Source organism: Marmota marmota, unplaced genomic scaffold, assembly GCF_001458135.2.
Source record: "Marmota marmota marmota unplaced genomic scaffold, marMar, whole genome shotgun sequence".
Lineage (NCBI taxonomy): Eukaryota > Metazoa > Chordata > Mammalia > Rodentia > Sciuridae > Marmota > Marmota marmota.
The window spans coordinates 7,149,954-7,173,155 of record NW_026000211.1 but is presented as its reverse complement, the minus strand read 5'-3'; the positions used below and the strand labels follow the sequence as shown (position 1 = coordinate 7,173,155).

Below are 23,202 nucleotides of genomic sequence, written 5' to 3'. Positions count from 1 at the left end.
GGCATGTTTCTTACTGTCCTTTAAAATTATGTGTGAACTACAAAATAATCTGAATTACCATTAATTTTTTAACATATATATATATGATATATATATATATATCATATATATATATGATATATATATATATTTTAGTTGTGAATGAACCTTCATATTTATTTATTTTTAATGTGGTACTGAGAATAGAACCCAGTGCCTCACACATGCTAGGCAAGTGCTCTACCACTGAGCCACAACCCCAGCCCCTACCGTTAACTTTCTGAGATGAGTCTAAAGAACATCTATTATCAAGTAATCTCCACGACAGCAAAGGGCTTGATTTGTTCACTGCTATGTTCACAAAACAAGACATAAAGTAGACATTCTACAAATATTTTTGAATGAATAATAAATACTGTGTAATCATTAAAAACATGTAACAGAAAAATAATAATCTTCAAAGATGTTTTAACAAATGAAAAAAGCACTATGCATGTGTACAAAATAGTACAAAAAAGGCTCACAAAATGTTGCTGGGGCTATCTCTGGGTGAAAACTAATGGGTCCTTTTTGGCTTTTTTCTTTTGTTTACTTGTATTTTCAGGATTTACTATAATGAAGTTTTTTGAATGACTCAAAAATCAAAATACAGAAAGTTAGTTTATCTTCTAGAAACAATAAGTTTACCTTCAAAAAAGGAATGACTTCTTTCATAATTGCTTTGATCTGTCGATCCAGCTGCTGAGTATCAATTCTAGGACACGGGATGCTAGAAACTTCACTTACAGGTTGTTGTGAACTATGATTTTCAATAATGGGAGTCTCTATTTTTTAAGAAAAATGATACATTAACAAAATGAAGCCTATGACACTATACATATGTATTTATGCCACATTTTAAAGAATGTTTAAATTATGATAATTTTATGCTAAAAAAAGGAAATATATGCAGTTTTTAGCAGTCCAAACAATTAAGAAAAAGTAGTAAAAAAAAAAAAATTATTAATATGCCAGGTAGAGCCTTTAATTGTTTCAAATACCCTAATCAATCTAAAACATACCTTCTGAATTATTAATTACAGTGGTGGCGGAAGCAGCATCTGCATCCTCAATAACTCTGCAGGTGCATCTCATATTTGAGTTACTTTCGGCCTCAGTCTTCATACGCTCATATTCTCTCATTCTGGCTAATGCCTGATCTAAGTGAATCACTGTGTTACCTGCATTTGGAACAGAAATATTTTTAGTATTCATAAAAGAAACTTTTCACGTATTTCTAAAAAAATAATGTTTGAAGTAAAGAAAATTAGCTTTAAACCAGTTCTATATTAATGGGAAACTTTCTTTACATCATCACATTTATTTACCTAATCTTTACAGTAAGTAACCCTATAAAGTAGGAAACAGTGTTTTCATTTTCAGAGAACTTAAGTAACTTGTCAAAAAGATTTCATAGTCGAGCATAAAAGTAGTGATTTAAACTCACGTTGATTATGAAACCCATTTTGTTCACTATGTTTCATTTAAACAGTAAAAAGAAAATAAATTCCAAAATATCACAAAAATTCTACAGAAAATGATCCAAACTAACACAAGCAAATAAGGTAAGGAAAAAGCCTATCAATGAGAGTTCCTAATTCTCCTATGTCCGCTTCAAACAATGCTAGCAGTGAAGGGTTGTTGAAAAAGAAAAAAAATCAGTAAAAGAAAGAATATAGCCAACACTTTAAAAGTTAGTAATTCAGAAAGGGAAGGATAAGCAAAGAGGGAAAGAGTTCATCGTGGAAAACTGCCTTTGAAATCATATCAATCATCTTCTCCTCATATTAACAACTAGAATAATGGCACATGAGATTATTTTATCAACAAAGTGCCCTGGAGATCTGAATTACTGACGATTTTGATATCCTTTAATAGGCTGCAGCATAGAAAAATGTTATCAGGTATATTTTCTTTCCTCTGATTTCCTTTCTAAGTTTAGCACTGAAGTTTTGTTTTGTTTTTTAAAGTTATGTAAATTCTTTTTACTACTCATGGGGGAAAAACACAATGTGCCATGCTTTAACATTACCTGAAATTTTTATATAGGTTATTTATGCCAAGAAATGTGAGTTCTTACCTCACACTATGAAGTTAATATTTTTAGTGAAAATGTGTTTGAATAGGTCTGAAGTTCTCCCATTAATTTACTAGGTTTCCTTTAAGGAAACTTTACTTTAAGGAGAAGGAAATTAACATTTTGAACTCTTATTATTCATGCTAGAAAGTTACATACATTTTCCCCAACAATACAGTAAGGTATACAGGATCCCTGCTTCCTTAGTATTTGCAGAATCATAAAGATTAGAAGATCTGCTCAAGGTCGAAGAGTTAAGAGTACTGAAATTAAAGGTGGGAGTTCATAACCCACTTGAATCAAAGTGTGGAATATGATATGTCAAGAAATTTGTAATATTTTGAACAACCCACAATAAAAAATTAAAAAAAAAAAAAAAAAAAAAAAAAGAGTACTGAAATTAGACTTGAGACTTTTAGGTCCATATTCTTTAAAATGCATATTGCCTTTCCAGTTGTTTCTTTCTTTCTTTCTTTTTTTTTTTTTTTGAGTTGTAAATGGACACACAATATATTTATTCATTTATTTTTTTAAAAAATATTTTTATTAGTTATTGATGGACCTTTATTTATTTATTTGTTTGTATGTGGTGCTGAGAATCGAACCCAGGGCATCACACATGCCAGGCAAGCGCTCTACCACTGAGCCACAGCCCCAGCCCCAATCTTTATTTTTATGTGGTGCTGAGGATTGAACCCAGTGCCTCACACATGTGAGGCAAGCACTTTACCATTGAGCTACAGCCCTAGCCCGATCCAGTTGTTTCCTTATTAATGCAATTCAAAGACTGCATGAGATCAACTTAAAGTCATATTGAGATGATAAAAAAATGCACTTACCAAGATCATCTGTTGCAAAAGGTTCAAAATTTGAAGATACAGACATGACACTAACATTATCAGCATCATTTTGTTCACTTATTTTATGTGTTTCTCTTTCAAAGTTCTTCTCAAAAGTTTCCTAAGTTATAATAAAATAAACAAAAATCACTAATATTTCCTTAAAACATTTTATAAATATTAAAGATCTAACAAGGAAACAATATTTGCATAACATTATACATCTTAAAGAGATATTCCATCCAAGCAAAACTGTGACAATCAACGTTACTAAAGGATAAATGCAAAGTCACAGAAAATATTAAAATATTAAGGAACCTTACAGAACACTTTTCATGTAGCTAAAAAGTCAGCTGATTAAAAATTCTAAACTGACAAAATTAACTTTTAATTAAAATTTAAATTATTCCTACATCTTTATGGACATTCTCTTATCTCCAAACTCTAACAATATGTAGTACCTTACTTTAACATTGCCTCATATTAAAAGAAACAAAAAAGTATAATTAATATTTTTTAAAAGTAGTATTTTATTTATTAAATATAATTTACATACAATAATGCACCCACTTTAAGTGTACCATTTGAGGAATAATGACAAAAGATACACTTCTATAAACAGTTTTCTGAAAATAAAGATCACTTCCACCAGCCCAGAAATTTCCTTTGTACCTCTTTACAATCAATCCCATTGTACCCCAATTATATGATTTCTTTCACTACAGATGTGCTTTGCTTGTTCTAGAATTTCATACAAATGGAACATACAGTGAATACTCTTTAGTGTACTTCTTTTGCTCAGTGTGTTTCTGAAATTAATCCCCAATTGTTGTGTGTTTCAGAAGTTCGTCATTTTTTAACTGCTGTATTTTTTATCCACCGTATTCCCTTGTGTGGATATATCAGTTTATCCATTCATCTCCAGTTTGAGGCTATAATGACTAAAAAGATGCTGTGAATATTAGTGTACAAGTATTTTTGTGGTTATGTTTTCACTTCTCTTGAATGAATACCTAGAAGAAAAATTGCTGGTTCATATGTCAAATTTATGTTCATCTTTAAAAGAAACCTCCAAACTTCTTTCTAAAGTGGTTATGCAATTTTACATTCCCCACAAGCAGTATAAAAGAGTTTCAGTTGTTACATGTTCTAACCAACACTTCTTATGGTCACATCTTTTAAATTTTAACTATTTTAGTGGGTGTGAGGTAGTATCTCATACAGTTATAATTTGCATGCTAGTAATTTGAAGCATCTGTTAAAACTTCCTGGCAATTTTTTTACTAAGTTGTCTTATAATGAAGTTGTAGAGTTACTATGTAGGCCAGCCTCTCCTAACACTACCTTTTGAAAAGCAGAAAGTTTTATTTTTATAAAACCTAATTTTCATTTTTTTCTTCTATAGTTAGTCCTTTTTGTGTTACTGGACATGCTGGGAATTTACTCTAATCCCAGTAACTTGGAAGGCTGAGGCAAGAGGATCTCAAGTTAGAGGCCAGCCTTAGCAACACAGCAAGACCCTGTCTCAAAAAATAAAATGGGCTGGGGATGAAACTCAGGGGTAAAGTACTCCTAGGTTCAATCCCCAATATTAAAAAAAAAAAAAAAAAGCAAACATACAATGACAAAAAATCCCCCCCAAACCCCAATGTCTATTATTATTGGGGTTTCTCCCCCAATGATATCATTGGGAGGATTCTCCCCCATTTCCTCTTAGAGAGATTTTATAGGTTTTAGTTTTTATAGGACTCTGTCATTTTAAATTAATTTTGTGTACAGTGTGATAGAGAGGTTATTTATGTCTCATTTATATTCTGACTGAAACATTCAAAAAGTATGTTTATTCCATGTTCTTAAAAATAACTAGCTATTGATCTTTTATTTTAAGTTACCATCATAGCAGAAAAGTCCCTACAGGAAACTGCTGTAAACACTGAATGATGTGTTGCTGCCGGTAAAATGACATTGGTAGAAAGATATTGACATTAATGCTGAATTTAAGTTTTGAAAGAAAAACTAAATAAACTGTATTTAATTATTTTTTTTAAAATTGTAAGCTTTTTGTTTCAAGTCCCTACTTATTTAAGTAGAACACTGTTTACATTTTACTGTAGATTTAAAATCCTGTCAACTTAACTTTATCTTAAATTTAGTCCAATTTTCAAAATTTGCTATTGATGGTGCAGACCAATGTGCTCATATCTTTCAAAATAAATGAAAATAATGCTTGACAATATGAAATATGAAACTTGGATAATAAGGAGAGGTACTAGAGTTAGGGATACAAAATTACTGAAAAAGATCTTTTAGAACAGACTTTGCATTCTCTTCCAAACTATTACAATGTCCAATAAACTTTAATATAATCTAATCTATTTTTTATGCATATAATTCACAAAAAGGAGCGCACATTTTCAGTTAACTATAATAATGATTTATCCAAAGGCGTACTTCTTAATTTATATGTGAATTGTATAGTCAATGAAAACCATGTAGTTTTAGACACAGGTTTCTGTTAACAATAGCTTAGAAGTTAGATCCTAGTGGAGAAAGATTTTAAGAAGAAAAAAAAATACATAAAGAAGTATTGTTTTCAACAGGAGTTTAAGCTAAAGAGAAACATTAGAAAAAGTCCACAATAGTTCTAAGGAACTTAGTCTATCTGAAGAAGAGATAAAATAATCTTAAGGAAAAAAATCAAGATCTTCTCAAAAAACTGTGTGTTAGGGGCTCAGTAGTAGAGCACTTGCCTTGCATGTGTGAGGCATTGGGTTTGATCCTAAGCACCACATAAACATAAATAAACTAAAGGTATTATGTCCATCTAAAACTACAAAAATATTAAAAAAAGACTTGTGTTAATATTTCAACACCATAGTATGATTCCAACTTTCTACCTAGAGCAAATATTTGCGAATCAAATCTTCATATGTTAAGAGTTGTCCTTAAAAAAAAAAAAGAAAGAAAAAGTGTATTTGCTATCCCAGGACCATATACATCTTTTATAATAGAATCAAGACACTTTAAATAGGTTATTTCCAAAAATACCTAGTACATTATCTCCTTAGTATGGTAGCAATTTTTGAAGAATTTTTTTATAACTTTAATTAATTAATTTAATGTGGTGCTGAGGATCAAACCCAGTGCCTCACCCATGCTAGGCAAGTGCTCTATCACGGAGCTACAGCCTTAGCCCCCTATGGTAGTGATTTTGTTACCTAAGTCATTCCATCAAAATTATGCACACTAAGTACTATTTTCTATCATGCTCCTCACACTCTTCTACTTTTCCAGGGCCTTTTTACTTCATTGAAAAATTTCTCCAAGTTGGGCTGGGGTTGTGACTCAGTGGTAGAGCACTTGCCTAGCACGTTAAGCACTGGGTCTGATTCTCAGCACTGCATATAGATAAATAAATAAATTAAATGAAGGTTAAAAAATTTTTTTAACAAATGTAATACATTAAATTACATTTTCCCTTGATGATTTTCTTTTTTCCAGGCTCTTTTTCACCAAAAGACCTGATTTATCCTGTACTAAGCAAGGGTTTTTACTGTGATTGGTTTACTCAATGTTTGAAGGCACACGAGCTGCATTTATTAGATGTCTGTTATGAATCAGCTCCTATGTTATTATCTATCATTTATGCAGAATATTTTGGTATTTCCCAACATATTTTGATTGTATTTTCTATTTCACCCTCAATATAAAGTAATAGATTACACTCATCTCTTTTTTTAATGCAAAAATTAAGCCAGAATCAGTGACACAAGCCTGTAATCCCAGTGACGTGGGAAGCTGAGGCAAGAGGATCGCAAGTTCAAAGCCAGTCTCAGCAATTTAGCTAGGCCTTAAACAATTTAGCGAAAACCTGTCTCAAAATAAAAAATAAAAAGGGATAAAGGATATGGTTCAGTGGTTAAGAGTCCCTTGGTTTAATCCCCAGTACCAACCAACCAACCAATAAACAAACAAACAAACAAAATTTAAAAAGCTAAAAATTGAATATATTACACATATTCACAGTTTGACAACAACCTATTTAACTTTTGTTCACTGCATACTGAAATTATGTCCATGTTTTTCTAATTATTATCAGCTTACATCATCAGTAGTAGCAAGGCTTTCACTGGGAGTAAGCTCTGAGTTTGAAGCTATCCAAGTACCAGAGTTCACTGACTTTACATTTTCCCCTTCTTTTTCATGGTTTTCAGAAATATGTCTCGATACTATATCCTAAATAAAGAAATAAAATATTTATGAAAAAACATAAGGCTTAATTCCAAATTTATCTTACAAATGGAAAAATAAAGATAGTACTTCTTATCTCACAGGTTAAGTGTAAGAAATAACATTAAAGATGAAACATGGCAAAATTACAAAGACTATCTATAATCCACTTATGCTATACAATAATTTTTAAATAAAATGTCAAGAAAAACAAACCAAAATACATGTAGAATTAGGACATGCTTCAGTCTAAAAAAGTAACCAGACATTATCATGAAGTAAGGTGATAATAGATAGGGTTGGAAAAAGAATGATACCTGCAATGCATATAAAGCCCTCTGCCTTAAGTAGTCTGTATTAAGTAGTTGAAGCTCATGGAAGAGTTCAATAAGAAAATGTGGGCGAGATTCATTTTGAGATATTAAAGTAGCCACTTCAGAATAAATAGTATCCCGCAAAGCTTCAAACATAGAACAATCACTCCCAGTTTCTGGAAGATACAAAAAATCAGGAAGTTAAAAAAAAAAATCAGGAAAGTTAATACTGATAAAATATCTTCATAACAATTCTTTTCATTTATGTCCTTACTTTAAGCTTTAGATTTCTTAAAAATTAGAATATATTTCTGTTGCAGGACATTTCAAGTAGAAAAATAAGATTAAAATTACCAAAAACAATCTGAAAATATAAAAATCAACACTATATATTAAAGAAATACTGAAATTCATGGATAACATGAATCACTATATAAAACCCCATTTATTTCTCAATAAAAAACATTTGGAAAATTTTATATACTTCATGGGGAAAAAAAATCAGTAAAAATTTTTCAGCACTTGAATGAAATAAGTTCAAATAATCTGCCTTGTTTTTTGCTAATATGAACTTTATAACAGAAAAGAAAATCTGTTTATTTTTAATGTTGAGAACTGCTAACAAAAGCTACTATCTTAAGGTCTATATGGTTATTAGGTTTACTAATTTTCAAATTTCATCTACAATTCCGAAAAGTGCTATACTGATAAATAACTAAATTTATAACATAACAGATCAATTTTACTACAGTATTTTATTTACATTCTCAGTATTAACTGAAGCAGGCAGTGACCTAACTGAAGTTTTTGGTTTCCCCGAATTTCAGCATCTCTATCATTAAGCTACAATTCTACTATATGTATTTGTTGATAACATGAAATGATAACTCTCAAATGTACACAGTCATACTCTTAATTTTAACAGTTCTTAACTAGGAACTATTCCCACTGAATTCTCTCTGGAGGGGGAAAAAAAAAATCTCCAAGTGGTTTTCCTAGCTAGCAAATTCTGTAAACTTTATAGAGCAATACTAGAACTTCAAGAAGCCAGTCTCAAGTTCTGCAAAAATCAGGAATACCTCAGAGAACCATGCTTTCAAAAAGTATGTAAAGAGCATGAATTTAATTGATTTCTGAGAGAGAGAGAGATAAGGAAATGCAAAAGGAATGTGCTCTAATGGAAGAATTTCTGCTAAGTAAGTAACTGAACAACTTCAGGTCTCAATTTCTGAAAGCATAAAATAATAGTAACACAAAAATGCAATTTTCCTATCTTGCCTCAGATAGTCATGAATATAAAATGAAATGAAATGCTGAAGTTTTCTTAGTAGTTTTAAAATGTTCAAATGTGACATATTATAAAAGTGACATTTACTATAAGCAGAAACCAAAACTTCCTTTAAGAAACCTCTACTTATAGTAAAATTCCAAATATGATTTGATATACTATCCTGTTCTTTAATCATAGTTGTTTGATCTTGAAAATGTTTCTTTCAAAGGTAAAAAAAACAAAGGGTTTAATGACATCTTTAATATCAATATGAGATAAAATTGTCACTCTAAATTTAAAAAATTATTTCTACATAATGAATTATCCTTCCTTCCCTTCTACAGTGATGGAAACTGTATGCCAATTTCTCCTCCTAGATTATTAATTATAATTAATTAGCTTTTGCTAGGAAAGTCCCTGATCTTGGTCCAGTTTCTCTGATCCTATTTTGATTTTATACTATTTTGAGAGTTCTTTTCTTTGGAATTACCACTGATATTTTTTGTCAGTTCTGGGTCCTTTACAGTTTCCTAAAGGTTCAAAAAGTCTTTCATTTTTTCACTCGTGTAGGAGGAGTTGAAGAATATTAACAATGCTAAATCATAAAGAACCATATTTAATCAAAATAGTTTACAGAGCAAAATAGTTTTCTTGAATTTTTCTAATTTCCATCTTGTATCTTTATCACAGTCTGTCATAGTTGTTTTGTTTGATGGCTTCTTATTTTTCAATAGATATTAACTGGTGATAAAAAATAACTATAATATAAAAATATCTGTTTCAAAAATATTAATGTTTTGAAATATTCAAGAAATATAAAATAAGTAACTTTAAAATATTAAAATCTCAAAAATAGTTTCTATTACCCTTATAACTATGTTGATTAGGTTTCATACACTAACTGTAAAACAAGAAAAGCAGCCAATTTTACCAATCAAGAATTTAAAATAAAAGACTTCAGAATTTTATGAATATGAACTTTTTCATTTTTATAATAGTCAAATAACATACACTAAGCTAAATTGTAAAAAAAAAAAATCAGAACAACATAACTAAGAATTTTAGGACCAATGGGAAAAAATTCACAAAAGTGGACACCAAAACTAAGCAGATTGTTACCTGGCGCTTCATTGCATGCATTTCTGTTAGATTGCTGTAGTATTCTCCTAGCATGTGCTGTAGGAAAGGGCAGACATAAGGATGAACATAAAATGTGTATGAGTAGTAAAGACAGGGTCTATAATATGAATAAGTGAATGAAAAAAAGAATTAAGCGAAATTTTAAAAAATTTGCCTAAGTGAAATGTTATCACAAGGTATGGTTTATTGTTCTATTTAAAAATAATCTCATTAGGGAAAATCTCAAAAGGTTTACTATTATAAACTTACATTACTGTGACTGATGATGACTATCCTAATAAACTTTTATCATTTATTTTTATGAAGCATACACATTAAGATGAACCTCCTATATAACTCCTATAAGAGAAAAAAACTGCATAATCCAATACTAGCAGTTACTACACTCTAATAATCACATAATATGGGTAGAATAACAAGTGTTAGTATACAATGTACAAAATATTTTAGAGAATGGTTAAAATGAAAAAAATCTCTTTTGGGGAATGTAAGGGAGTACTAATTTATACTACTCGGAACATTGTTAAATTCACCAAAATTCAAGCATTACGTTTTTTTCAAATGACAATAAGGTCTAAAGTACCACTATGACTATCAATGATTTAAGTAATGCCTTTCAATTTAGTACCCTTCCCAACTTCTACCCACTGTTTACTCTTTAAAGATGTCACTATTTGATAAAGAAAATAAAAGGAGATGAAAATTGTAAAGTTTTGATAAAATTCTGGGTCAGGAACAATAGAACTATTATTTTTGCTAAAAGGAACCTGAACTTAATGCTTCAAAATTCAGCACTATCATCTCCTAACAATATGAGCTACAGAAAGTCATTTCAAAATACAAGCAAATGTGATTTTTTTTTTAAACCTGAGTAATAAGTACTCATTATTAAAAGTCTTAGAACTTACAGAAGATGATTAAACTGTTAACTTTTTTTTGTTTTGTTTTGTTTTGTTTTTGATACTGGGGAATGAACTCAGGGGCACTTGACCTCTGAGCCACATCCCCAGCCCTATTTTGTATTTTATTTAGAGAGAGGGTCTCACTGAGTTGCTTAGTGTCTCACTTTTGCTGAGGCTGGCTTTGAACTCACAATCCTCCAGCCTCAGCTTCCCAAGCTGCTGGGATTACAGGCAGGCATGCACCACCACTGCACCTGGAAAACTATTAACATTTTGATGCATTTTCTTCCAGTCTTTTTAAATTCATGTTTCTGTTTACATATAGAAGGAATCATACACTGTTCAAACAACACTAAATGTTGATTTTTTTTTCATTCTGTTTCCTTAAGATAGGTACCAATAAGAACAATTACTGGGTTAAGGATATAACTTTTGAAATCTTCTGCAAAAGTTGTACCAATTTATATTACTAGTTCTTTATAAGTGATAGAAAAGACAGTACCCTGATTCCTCATCAAAAAATGGAAACAAAGCCAACTTTGCATCATAAGTCTCAAATGATATGTAAAAAATTCTGAAAACAACAAAATACATCAATTTTGAAAAATTTTAAGAATAAAGCATAATATATATAATTTCACCTGACCTTATTAACATATTAGTCTATAATTCCTGACTCCCTTTCCATATTTGTTTGAGACGTCTTTATAAATAAGAAAAGTACTAGTACTTATTTAAACTAAGATGGTGGTAAACATATATGACTCCACTGAACCACGTATCTGGTATTATGCTGGAATTTAAGACGTAAATTATCCATTGCCAAGGAACTTGGAAAGGTGATAAAGATATTTAAGTAGGTACATATTACATAATATGATACAGGCAACAAAATAGTTTTATATAGGCAACAAAGTAGGTTTATACAGGCTCCAATGGAAACAAAAAGGAGAAATGGAAGTTATTCTGGCTTCAATTCAAATAAAATTTCAGGGTCCCAAATAAAAATTTTAGGTAGGAGTCTAGCATTAAAAAGGGCTTATAGGGTTGGGGTTGTAGCTCAGCAGTAGAGTGCTCGCCTAACATGTGTGAGGGCCTGGGTTTGATCCTCAGCACCACATAAAAATAAAATAAAGGTATTGTGTCCATCTACTAATAAAAAATAAATTTATTTTTTTTTTTTAAAAAAAGGGCTTATAAAGGGCAAAAAAGGACTTGAGGCAGAAAGTACAACTGGTAAGGTAAGAAACAGTGTTAACAGCCACGAGAAAACTTTAGATCCCAGTCACTAAAAGAATAAAGTTCAAGGTGGTGAGAAATGAGTCTGGAAAGGCAAGATGGAACCAAGTCCCCAATGGACATATATGTTAAATTAAGGCATTCATACTTTATCCAATAGGCATGGTAAAGACAAAGTTGTAAGCAGAGGAATAACAGGATTTTGTATTAAGCTTTTTAAAAAAAAAATTTTATTTTTTAGGTGTAGACAGACACAACACAATGCCTTTATTTTTATGTGGTGCTGAGGATTGAACCTGGGTCCTGCCCGTGGTAGGCGAGTGCTCTACCACTGAGCCACAATCCCAGCCCTGTATTAAGCTTTTAATTATATAAGATTTTGGAATTTCAAATTGGGAGTTCCATGTTAATGTCAACTATTCATGATTTGCTTAGGAATAAGTTTATTAAAATGTGTCAAAAAGTATCATTACACAACACAAAAGCATTTCCAGCTTATATTTCTTAGTATCAAGAAATGTGTACCATAATCTCTACTACATAAAATCTCATACATGATAAAAATGAGATAGGGTAATTTTAAAACTTGCTTTAATAAGGCTTTTCAAATCCAAGATGAAGAACTCTTTAAATTAAAGCAAATTTAAGAAGAGAACATACCTGAAGACATTTCTGTAGACCTATTATATTTTATTATTTTTTCCAGCTGTTCATGATTCTTTCTGCTGAATACTTTTGCTTGAACAGGCTCTTCAGTCTGAGCTGAATGTCTGTTCCTACTTTTGCAAGGTTCACATGTGCTAGACATGCTGGCACTTTCATATCCTTTAGTTTAAAAAAAAAAAAAAAGTTATAGCTGTTACCAGTTGCAGCAACTCAGAGTGAAAGAGAAATCGATTTCCATAGTGAAATAGTTCAAGTAACTCAATTTATAGTTTCTATGAAGGCCTGGTATCAATTGAACATAATACGCTAATATTATCTTGGAGCTATCTTTGCAGAAACCTTTGGAAGCATAGGGTAATAGTAATAAACACTTCACTAGCTTTTGACACTTGCATTAAAGACTTTATCCCATTTCAAAATATAGTACAAGGCAGACCTTATACCACCAAATGCTCTACCGGACTCCAAGTTAACAAGTTTTCAGTATTAGGAAAAACAAGAATCATATTCAATCTATATAAATATCCATAATAAAGTGTACTGGGCATTAGTCAAATATGTCTGCCTTTCTTATTTATTATATATTTTATGCAAATGACTTGGTTTAAAAAGACTTACCCACCCGCAAGTTATACATATATTCTACTACATTTTCCTTCTATGTATTTTTTTCCCCACCCACATTCATTTTGCTATATGGTACAACGTAAGAATTCAATTTTTTTGTTGTTGTGGTTTTACATAGGTAATTGATTATACCAACCCTCTCTTCACTGAATTAAAATGTGTATTGGCTGATATATTAAACCCTCATATTTACTAGATTTTATTTATTTATTTACTTTGGTGCTAGGGATTGAACTCAGGGGCACTTTGTCATGGAGCCACATCCCCAAACTCATTTTGCATGAGCCCAGACAGGGCCTCACTGAGTTGCCTACCGCCTCGACTTTGCTGAGGCTGCCTTACCATGATCTTCACATAAAACACATCAGAAATAAGGGAACGATTGCCACATTATTATATAGAATGACATAATTGAAAGTATTGTTGGTGGTGTCATTTAATAGCACACAATGCTCTGAAGAAAAAACCATTTAAGCACATTATTCTAACAAGAATGTTTTTATAAATGAAAATAAGCTTTTGATTGCTAATACTGAATCACATGAAAAAATGCTAAATAAATTTAAATTACAATGCAGGTTACTTAGCATATATAAAATTATCTCTGGGGGAACCCCACTAGGTACTTTAAAAAAGATATACATACAAGGACCAAAAAAAAAAAAAGAAAGAAAGACAAATACATACATATATACAGCTAACCCCCCCTCCCAAACAACCAAAAATGTGACATGAAACATACCACAACTAAGATGCTATAAAGAAAGAAGAAGAAAAAACTATTGTTTTATATATGAGACCCAAATTTAAAATATCAAAGGCTAGATTTCTGAAGTTGAGCTACTAATGTGTGATTGAACTGGAGAGCACTTTATAGTAATCCTCCAGGAGCAGCAGAAGAATTTAATGAATGTTAACAGTACAGAATAACACTGGCTAGGTCAGCTAGTGTTAACAGCAGCAAGAATAATACATGAGGTTCATTACTTTAAGGGTGTGATCTTCTACACCACTTCATTACTCTTTCCTCTATCTCCATTTTTTTCTCAGTATGAGTGGTTCATATAATTAGAAGAAATAGTACTTCTATATGGCCCTCCTTTGAACGGAAATGGCTTATCCATGGCCCCTTAAAGACCTTACATGTTTCAAAACAGGATACCAGATGTAAGGACTAAACCACTGCTGAATCTAATTCATGGCAGAAAATCATGTGACCCTCTTGGAATACAGAGCTTCTATGTGATCATTCCCTACTTGCTGTCTTCTCTCCCTGGGAGGCTATTAGTAGATAGTTTTGCATTGCCACTCAGGTTCTGATGAAACATGAAATCTTTCTACCTCACTCCTGAGGGGACATCTGCAGACTATTAAATGCCTTAACTGCATGCAGTACATCTGTGATTCTCAGCAATAGGGTGTCCTACCACTGAGGTTACAACTGCCATTTGGCACCTCTTATTTCAGTTTTCCTCTTTTAAGTGTGAGACAAGGGAGCTGGCATCTCTGACTACTCTTTGTTTCTCAGGCCTTACCTTACCTTTTTTTTTTTTTTTTTGAGATTCGGTCTCACTAAGTTGAACTTGTGATCCTCCTACTTCAGCCTCCTGAGCCACTGAAATTATAGGCGTGCACCACCACAAAAGGCTCCCTTGCCTAATTGTTATTTATTTATTTATTTATCTATTTGTTTATTGGAATGAACTCAGGGGCACTCAACCACTGAGCCACATCCCCAGCCCTGTTCTGTATTTTTATTTAGAGACAGGGTCTCGCTGATCACCTCTCTTTTGCTGAGACTGGCTTTGAACTCTGGATCCTCCTGCCTCAGACTCCTAAACTGCTGGGATTACAGGCACGCAACACTGTGCCTGGCTTGCCTAATTCTTTACATCTGTTTAATGTGAGTAATAAGAGAGGGTGGAGGAAAGACATAAAAACATAAATAGAACCCTGAAGTCAGTACATTAACAAGTCTGTTCAATTTTCCAAGAAAAGAAGGAAGAGGTGAAGATATAGACTATGGACCTATTCCCCCTCAAGAATATCAAAACAGGAAACTGGCCTGGTAGAGTGTCACCAAATATCCGATAACTGAAAAATTCAGCAAAGCAGGAAATCACCTTCAGCTCATAAGATTTAAATCTGAACTGAAGCAGAGAAAATGAATTTTATATAATTTGTAAATTCTTGCCTCACAAATAGTTAAAATAATTGCCACCATCTGAATGAAATAAGTGAAGATTTAGCATTCCATTCAATGAAAGAATATCAATAAGTGCAAAAAATATATATAAACAGTTAAGTCTAGTAAGTTTGGGACAGTAAACTAGCTGTCTCAATTGTCTCAAGATAGCAACTTAAGTACCACTGTGCTGGTCTATTTGTAATATGCTTTTTCCTTTCCGAATTCCTGTTAGCATGCTTCATCCCAATTCTATATTCTACATTCTTATTGTTACTCTGATTTGGAAAGTTTCTCTCTCGTCTGACCCCATTACTACTTTTTTTTAAGATGCAAAAAGCATCCTTTTCTTGTAAGTACTGTTGGCCATTTCCTTTCCAAACAGAAAAAAAAAAAATCAATCAATGACCTATCTCAGCACTTCTCAAGATTTTGTTTTTTAAAAAATAATTTTAGTTGTAGATGGACACAATATCTTTATTTTGTTTATTTAGTTTGTTTTGTTGTTGTAGTTTTTTTTTTTTTTTTTTTTTTAATGTGGTGCTGAGGATAGAACCCAGTGCCTCACACATGCTAGGCAAGCATTCTACCACTGAACCACAACTCCAGCTCTACTTCTAGACTTTCATGTGTGTATCTTCACACAGAATACATGGAATCTTGGTAAAATGCATAATTTTACAAAATGTATGATTTTGTTAGTATATGAGTGCCCAAAACCTCCATTTTGATTTATGTTCCCAGATGATGCTGATTTGCTTGTCCATATCTCACATTTTGAATAGCAAGTATTTAGCTGACTAATGTGATTCTGCTACATATTAATCTGACTTTGCTAGATACTATTTGATTCTGTTATTGAATCTTTTATTTTTGTATGTGTGATTAAAGTGGTACTCTCACTAACAGAGGGTCTTGAATGCTTGTTGAACAAATACAAAAGTTTGTTTTGGCAGGCATTTGTAAACTTAAATATGAAGGAAGAAAGCATAAAGATGACAATGTCAACCCCTGCCTTAAAGTTAAAGATTATGTTATATATATATGGAATTGAAATTTCTCAGAATAAAGCTGTTTACAAAAACTCCAAACACATCAATATTTCTAGGCTTAGGGAGACATGGCCCTAAATTGGCAAGGGTTCTCTAAAACTCTGCTACTCAAGGTGTGCTCCACAGATCAATATTGGTAATACCCAAGTCTGTTAGAAAGGCAGACCCCCAGGATCCTTCCAGGCTACGTGAACTAGAATTTGCAATTAAAACAGATTCTGAAGGAGTGTTGTGTGAAACATTAAAGTCTAAGAATCAATGCCCAAAATTTAGCAAGGCCCAGAGCAACTTAGCGAGACACTGTCTCAAACAAATAAAAAATAAAAAAGGGCTGGGGATGCGGCTCTATGGTAAAGTACACCTGAGTTTAATCCCTGTTACCAAAAGAAAGAAATCATTGCCCCAGCACTCTCGAATCCCCTGGCTGAATCAGAGAAAGCTAGAATAAACCATTTTTATGGGAGCAAGGCATTTGGGGAATAAAGTTATATGACTATTCGAAGGGCCTCTCTCAAAATGCCATTATCTGGTGGCACAAAAAGTAATCTTGAAGAAAGCACAGTAGTTGTCTGAATGGTTTCAGCACTGGTTAATATACAAAATAAATCCACTGCTCTTGAACATTTAATTACTAGAAAATTATTTCAAGAATATGATGTGTACACTAAGAAAAATGCCATCCCTGATCAAATTTGCTTGTTTGACCATTAGATAGATTCTTCAATGAGGGAAGGCGTAGGAGCCAAGGATTTCAAGGATGCATGAATTACTAAGACCCCCCCCCAAAAAAAATTGCAATCATTCTCTTATGTTACATCCATAGGTTTTGCTGGCTTTTTTAAGGGTTCCCATCACCCAAAAATGATTAAGAAGAATGCTACCAAAGTTGATGAGTATATTGTTTTTACTACAAGATTTCCCAGGGATTTTAGTGTATCTGTTTTATGAACTTCCAAGAGAGGGAGTCAGCAGTTATACATAATTTTTTCAAACTTTCCTTATTATAAGCTTAGAATACTTTATTCTGAAGTACCAAATATTATCTCCTTAAACTCAACAACCTCAAAACCACAAACAAAAAGAATCCCTTGCAAATGTGAGGAAGTATCCCTTAGCTATAATATTCCAGATTTTAGTGAATAAAAACTATTTTTAACCTAGTACTTGACTTCAGAAAATTCTCTAAAAAATCAAAGAAAACCTATTTTTTTTTAAAAGGTATATGTAGTAGCACTATGAAGAAAACTTTAGTATGATACTCAAAAGCAAGATTCAATAAAATATCAGTTTGGTTCTTTGTTTGTTTGTTCTTGAAGGACTAACAGTGGCTGTTTTAACAGTGGCTTCATTTGTGTGATATTCAAAAATTACAACATAATTATAAGTCCTCATTTCTTTAAATGAAACCATCAAAAATCTAACAAGTTACAAAAAGTGGAATGCTTGGACCAGATGTAACAAAAGACAGAAAAGAGTAAAAACAAAGACATTTTGGGAATTCTTCAGTAACCTAGAAAATTTGGAGAACACCTTTCTGAGTGAGCTCACAGAAACCATATATGCAGAAAACATACTAATGTTTATGAAGCACAAAAAAACAATGTATGATATGTTATAAAATATTTACATTAAACTCTTGGAAAAAAATAATAAAGATAACTAAAAATGACTGTTAGGTTACCAACACTAATGCCAATCAACATTCAACAAATTGCAATACTTACCAATATTTTTAACTCTGCTTTTCAACTGAGTAGAATTCCTCTTTTTACTCTTCGATTTGGGTGTTTTGTCTTTAGATGCCAGGCTGGCTTGTGCAGATGCTTTTCTTGTCTTAAATGTTTTAGTTACTGTTGTTGGATCTACTGGGTCAGGCATACTGCTAAAGCTTTCTAATGATTCTTCATCAAACTGGCGTCTTCTCCTACTTGTATCTAAGTGATTTTTGCGGTTACTATTTGTAGTTTTCTCTACAGACACTGCAAATCCAGTCTTGATAAATGGTTTTCCTATTTCTCCTTCTTGGTCATACGACCATGGCGTCCTAATGTTTTCTACCTCCTCTTCAGGCTGTTTCTGATTCCTTACCAATGAAAACAAGTATTTAGAAATCACACTATAGATTTATTAACCGAAAACTTCAAAAACTAGTTTACTAAGGAGATTTTGGTGAATAAAATCTTCAACAGGCTATAAAATGTTTTCATTAAATATGCATTATATGGGCAAATACTACATATTATGGATTACTTGAAACTTTAATTTTGGACTCTTCTCACTAAACCATTTTTACTGGCAAAAACTCAAAATCAAAGATCTAGCATTTATAATAGAAAGAAGGAAAGCAAAATTAAGGCAAAATGGGACACAGAAGGAAAAAAAAAAAGTTTAGGGAACTAAAAAAGAGCTGTAGCAGAGGGTTCGGGAACATACATGGATCTCTTTTTATCTAAAGAACTTCTAACATAACCAGAATTTATGAAAACAAACTCTGTTTGTCACTAAACTCTGTTCATTAAGTATAGCCTACATCTGTTGGTCTAGTATCATTTCCCAAATTTTATTTGCTGAATGCTGGCATCCCTTAATATTTAAAAGAAATTCACTATTCATCTAAGTTGGGGGAAAAAGGCAAAACAAATTTAATATAGGTATGTAGAATTTCTTAGAAGTTTTAATATGTCAGTGTGCTTTATAAATGTCTTAAGAGTAATAGTGAGCAAGAATTCTACAACATTTTATCATAGAACTTGCATGGACAGCAGTGTTCCAAAGAACAGTTTGGGAGACACTGTCCACAGGGTAATATGTCTAATGTTTACTAACCTAGCAACTTTACAGGAAAAGTTCTCTGACCCTAGCTCAAAACTAAAAATTTTATCTGACTTGTTATCTCTATAGTTATTCAGGGAACCTATGATAGTTGAGATTTTAGGAGATAAGTTCTATCTATTCAGAGGTGGTAAAAATATCTAAAATAAGATATCCAAATCTGTCCTAAAAATATAAATACTTAATACAAAACTAAAATAATTTTAGAATAATTTATATGTATGTGTGTGTGTGTGTGTGTGTGTGTGTATATATATATATATATATATATATATATATATAAAAACATTGATAATAATGAAGTAGGGAAATGCATTAGAATGAAGTCCCATTCACTGTGATGGAGATTCATGGCAACAGTGCATTAAACACCGTATTCATTTTTTTTTTTTTAAGATGTAGTTGGACACAATACCTTTATTTTATTTATTTATTTGTTTGTTTGTTTGTTTTTATGTGGTGCTGAGGATCGAACCTAGCATCTTGCACCTGTTAGGCGAGCGCTCTACTGCTGAGCCACAACCCCAGCCTCCCCGCATATTCAGTTTTGATGAAAAAAAAAATACTTTCACAGAACAACATCAAAGTTAATAGGAAAAAATGGTTAATCCAACTAATAAGAGTCCACAAAGTCCAAGAGATTAATTGTAGGATTCCTAGAGGTGATTACAAAGTCGGGATTCTAATATTTTTTTAGTTAATCAAGTTAAAATAAAATCCCTAAAAGTTCATAACAATTAGTATCAAATGCTAAATTAAAAGGCTGGGACATGTCCAAAAGTATAGCTAAAAGTAAATAGAATGTGAATTTTGGGGGAACAGGAATACTAAAAATTGAATTCAGGGGCACTTTACAATTGAGCTACATCCCTAGCCCTTTTCCTAAATTTTTTATTTCAGGACAATCTCACTAAACGGGTAAGGCTGCCTTCCAACTTGTAAACCTCCTGTCTCTGCCTCTAGAATCACTGGGATTACAGGAGTACATCATACCTTGCCCGGCTGCACCACTGCAACTGGCAATGTGAATTTTTTTAAAGGACTTGGACAGCAAATCTTAAGAGATGTTTCTGACAGAATATAAAGTTTTTCCTGAAACTAATAATAAAAACATTGTAATATTTTCACCAGCTGTATGAAAATAAATTCTGGGGATCAACATTATTATTAAAATATTATTTATGTAGCTATAAAAATGCCTAAAGAAAATGACTATCTTGAGCCAATCTAACTAATCTCTCACACTATTTGTGTCAGAAATTGTACCTGGGAAAAGTATCACAAAAAATAAATATGAGAAAGAGAAAATGAAATCCTAACTAGTGACTGATTCTATTAGTAGTCAATATTATATCTGAATGATCTTTAGAAACTGATTCTAATCAGAGGCTATGAGTCAAATAAATGGACCATCACTTAACAAGTATCCTCCAGTAGTTAACATTACTTTCTAGTCCTAAGTCAATGAACAGTGAACTTTTTTAACATTACAGACAAACAAATCAAGGACAAAACACTATATGGGTCAGGTCATATCCTTCCAAATTAAATCTCACAGAATATCCTGGACCAAAATTCTGAACTACTACTCTTAGACCAGGGTTACCAGCAGATATAATATGCCTAAGAGATATCTAGTAAGGTGTAAAAGTTTCATATTTCCAATACTATCAAACCAAACCATCACAAACATCCTCCTTCATTGTGTTTTCAAATTACACATAACTACATAATTACAAAAGTGAATGCTTCAGCAAATAACAAGTCATGTTCACAATCAAGTACCTCTGCTTTTCTGCTCCAATAGAGGAACTGCTTTCAAAAGGTTTTGGGAAAGCCATATATTCTGTTTTCCCTGAAGAATTCTGGGCTAAAGGTTGCTGCTGTTCAGTGGATGTAGAAATATTCTGAGACAAATCTCCAAAATTAGAAGGAAATAAAGGGCTGAAATTCATACCTAATAAATAAAAGCAATGGGTAAAAGAACAATAAAGAAATGTCTTTAGCTTTAAATGAAATTAAAGACAGCTTTTTTTAAGTTTTCGGCAGACACAACATCTTTATGGTATGTGGTGCTGAGGATCGAACCCAGGCCGCACGCATGCCAGGCGAGCACGCTACTGCTTGAGCCACATCCCCAGCCCTAAAGACAGCTTTTAATTAAAGTGCTGCTCAAACCCACTCAAACAGAAAATTATTCATTTAATAAATTAATGTTTATTTATTCAATCACTATTTATACGCAGCCACTGGCATACAAAGATGATTAATAATCCTTACTCCTTAAAGGACTAAAGTTATAAATATTAGTAAATGATATTTATCAAATTATTACAGGATACCAGATCCAACTATAGGCACTTTACATATTATTTCATTTACTGTCCAAAATAACACTATAAAATTGATACTATACTCATTTTGCCATGAGAAAAAAAGGCTTAGAGATCAAACGTCTAATAAGAAGAGATGGTTAGATCTCAGGTATGCAAGAATCTAAAGTTTATATTTTTTCCCACCCTAATTAGGCAAGCAAAATATCATTACATACTTACCAAACAGTGCTTCCAGGTCCCTGCATAGGGCTATTTAATAACCTGGAGAGGAGGGCTTCACAAAACTGAACCCGTTTATACAGAACGAACAATTATTGTACATGGTGTTGGCATAGGTATAAAGAGTATTACAGTGAAAAGGAAGAGAATGAGCAACTTCTCATTCATCACTTAAAAGTCTACTCAATGTTTGCTGTCAATATTCACAATCTAGAACTAAAAAAGCTTGTTCAATTTTTTAATGCCACCATCTTGAAAATCCTGTTAAGAATATATACTGTGATACATAAACATAAATATGTTCACAAAGCTCTCCCAACTTTTTTCCTCCTCCTACATTCACTTGTAAACAACAACTCTCCTTTATGATTCATTTCATTTAACTAGTCACTTAACTTATTCATTGTATTTCTAAAGTCTTTTCATTTTTTCTTTACCACTACTAGCAATGCCTTAGATCAGGTTGTCATTCTTTCCCTAATATTACTGCTAAAGTCTTTTATTTACCAGCTCTTCCTTCCTTTTCAATCCTCCCACACTATCACCAGTATAATATTTCTAAAATATAAATCTCACATCTGCTCAGAGTCCTTCAATGGCCTCCTCTTCTCTACAGTGTAATCGAAGTGTTTTTGCCAATTACAAAAGGCTTCTGTCCTACCTACTAGTCACACTTAACAACCTCTAAATTTCCTAAATGATATGTTATTTCATTGCTTTGTTACTCTAAGTGGCTCCATTCATTAGAAAGTCCTTTCCTTTCTAATCTCTCTGGTAATAAATTTTATTCAAAAACTAATTTGCCCAAGCATTCGCACAATAGCTACATCACTCATGGCACTGCACTAGAAGCATTTGTTAACATTCTTAGCTTCCTCAATAGATTCTTAATTCCTGAAAGGATTTATCTCCTTTGACTCGCAATAACTGAATGAAAGCCTAAGAGAAACGCACTTACCAACAAGATATGGTGCTTCTATAGAAGTATACTATGTTAATCATCTTTACTCTCCTAATGCTTTACATAGTGCTTGCTATAGAACAGCCACTAAATAGATTTTCTCCCTTTCTAAATAGCTGAAGCAATCATTCATTAGTAATTTACTTAGTTTTGTTAGCAACTATATTATTAAGTTTTCATTATAAGAAACAAAGTAGAAAAAAAGTTTCTAACTTGCCTTGCAAACATTTCCTACCATTTCAAAATAGAATGTTAAAAATCTATGCAATATCACAATACCAGACCTTAAACTATA

General features: G+C 32.1%; 1 protein-coding gene across 1 annotated transcript in view; it reads right to left on the bottom strand.

The window, feature by feature from the left end:
- Positions 1–23,202, bottom strand: part of Pcm1 (pericentriolar material 1) — a 93,332-nt gene that overhangs the window by 18,066 nt on the left and 52,064 nt on the right. The window contains exons 23-31 of the mRNA XM_048791766.1: positions 21,177–21,348; positions 18,284–18,642; positions 12,690–12,854; positions 9,868–9,924; positions 7,482–7,654; positions 7,039–7,170; positions 2,935–3,055; positions 1,041–1,199; positions 667–803 (exon numbers count right to left, since the gene is read on the bottom strand). Coding sequence (XP_048647723.1) covers positions 667–803; positions 1,041–1,199; positions 2,935–3,055; positions 7,039–7,170; positions 7,482–7,654; positions 9,868–9,924; positions 12,690–12,854; positions 18,284–18,642; positions 21,177–21,348 — 1,475 coding nt within the window. The remainder of the gene's footprint in view (positions 1–666; positions 804–1,040; positions 1,200–2,934; positions 3,056–7,038; positions 7,171–7,481; positions 7,655–9,867; positions 9,925–12,689; positions 12,855–18,283; positions 18,643–21,176; positions 21,349–23,202) is intronic.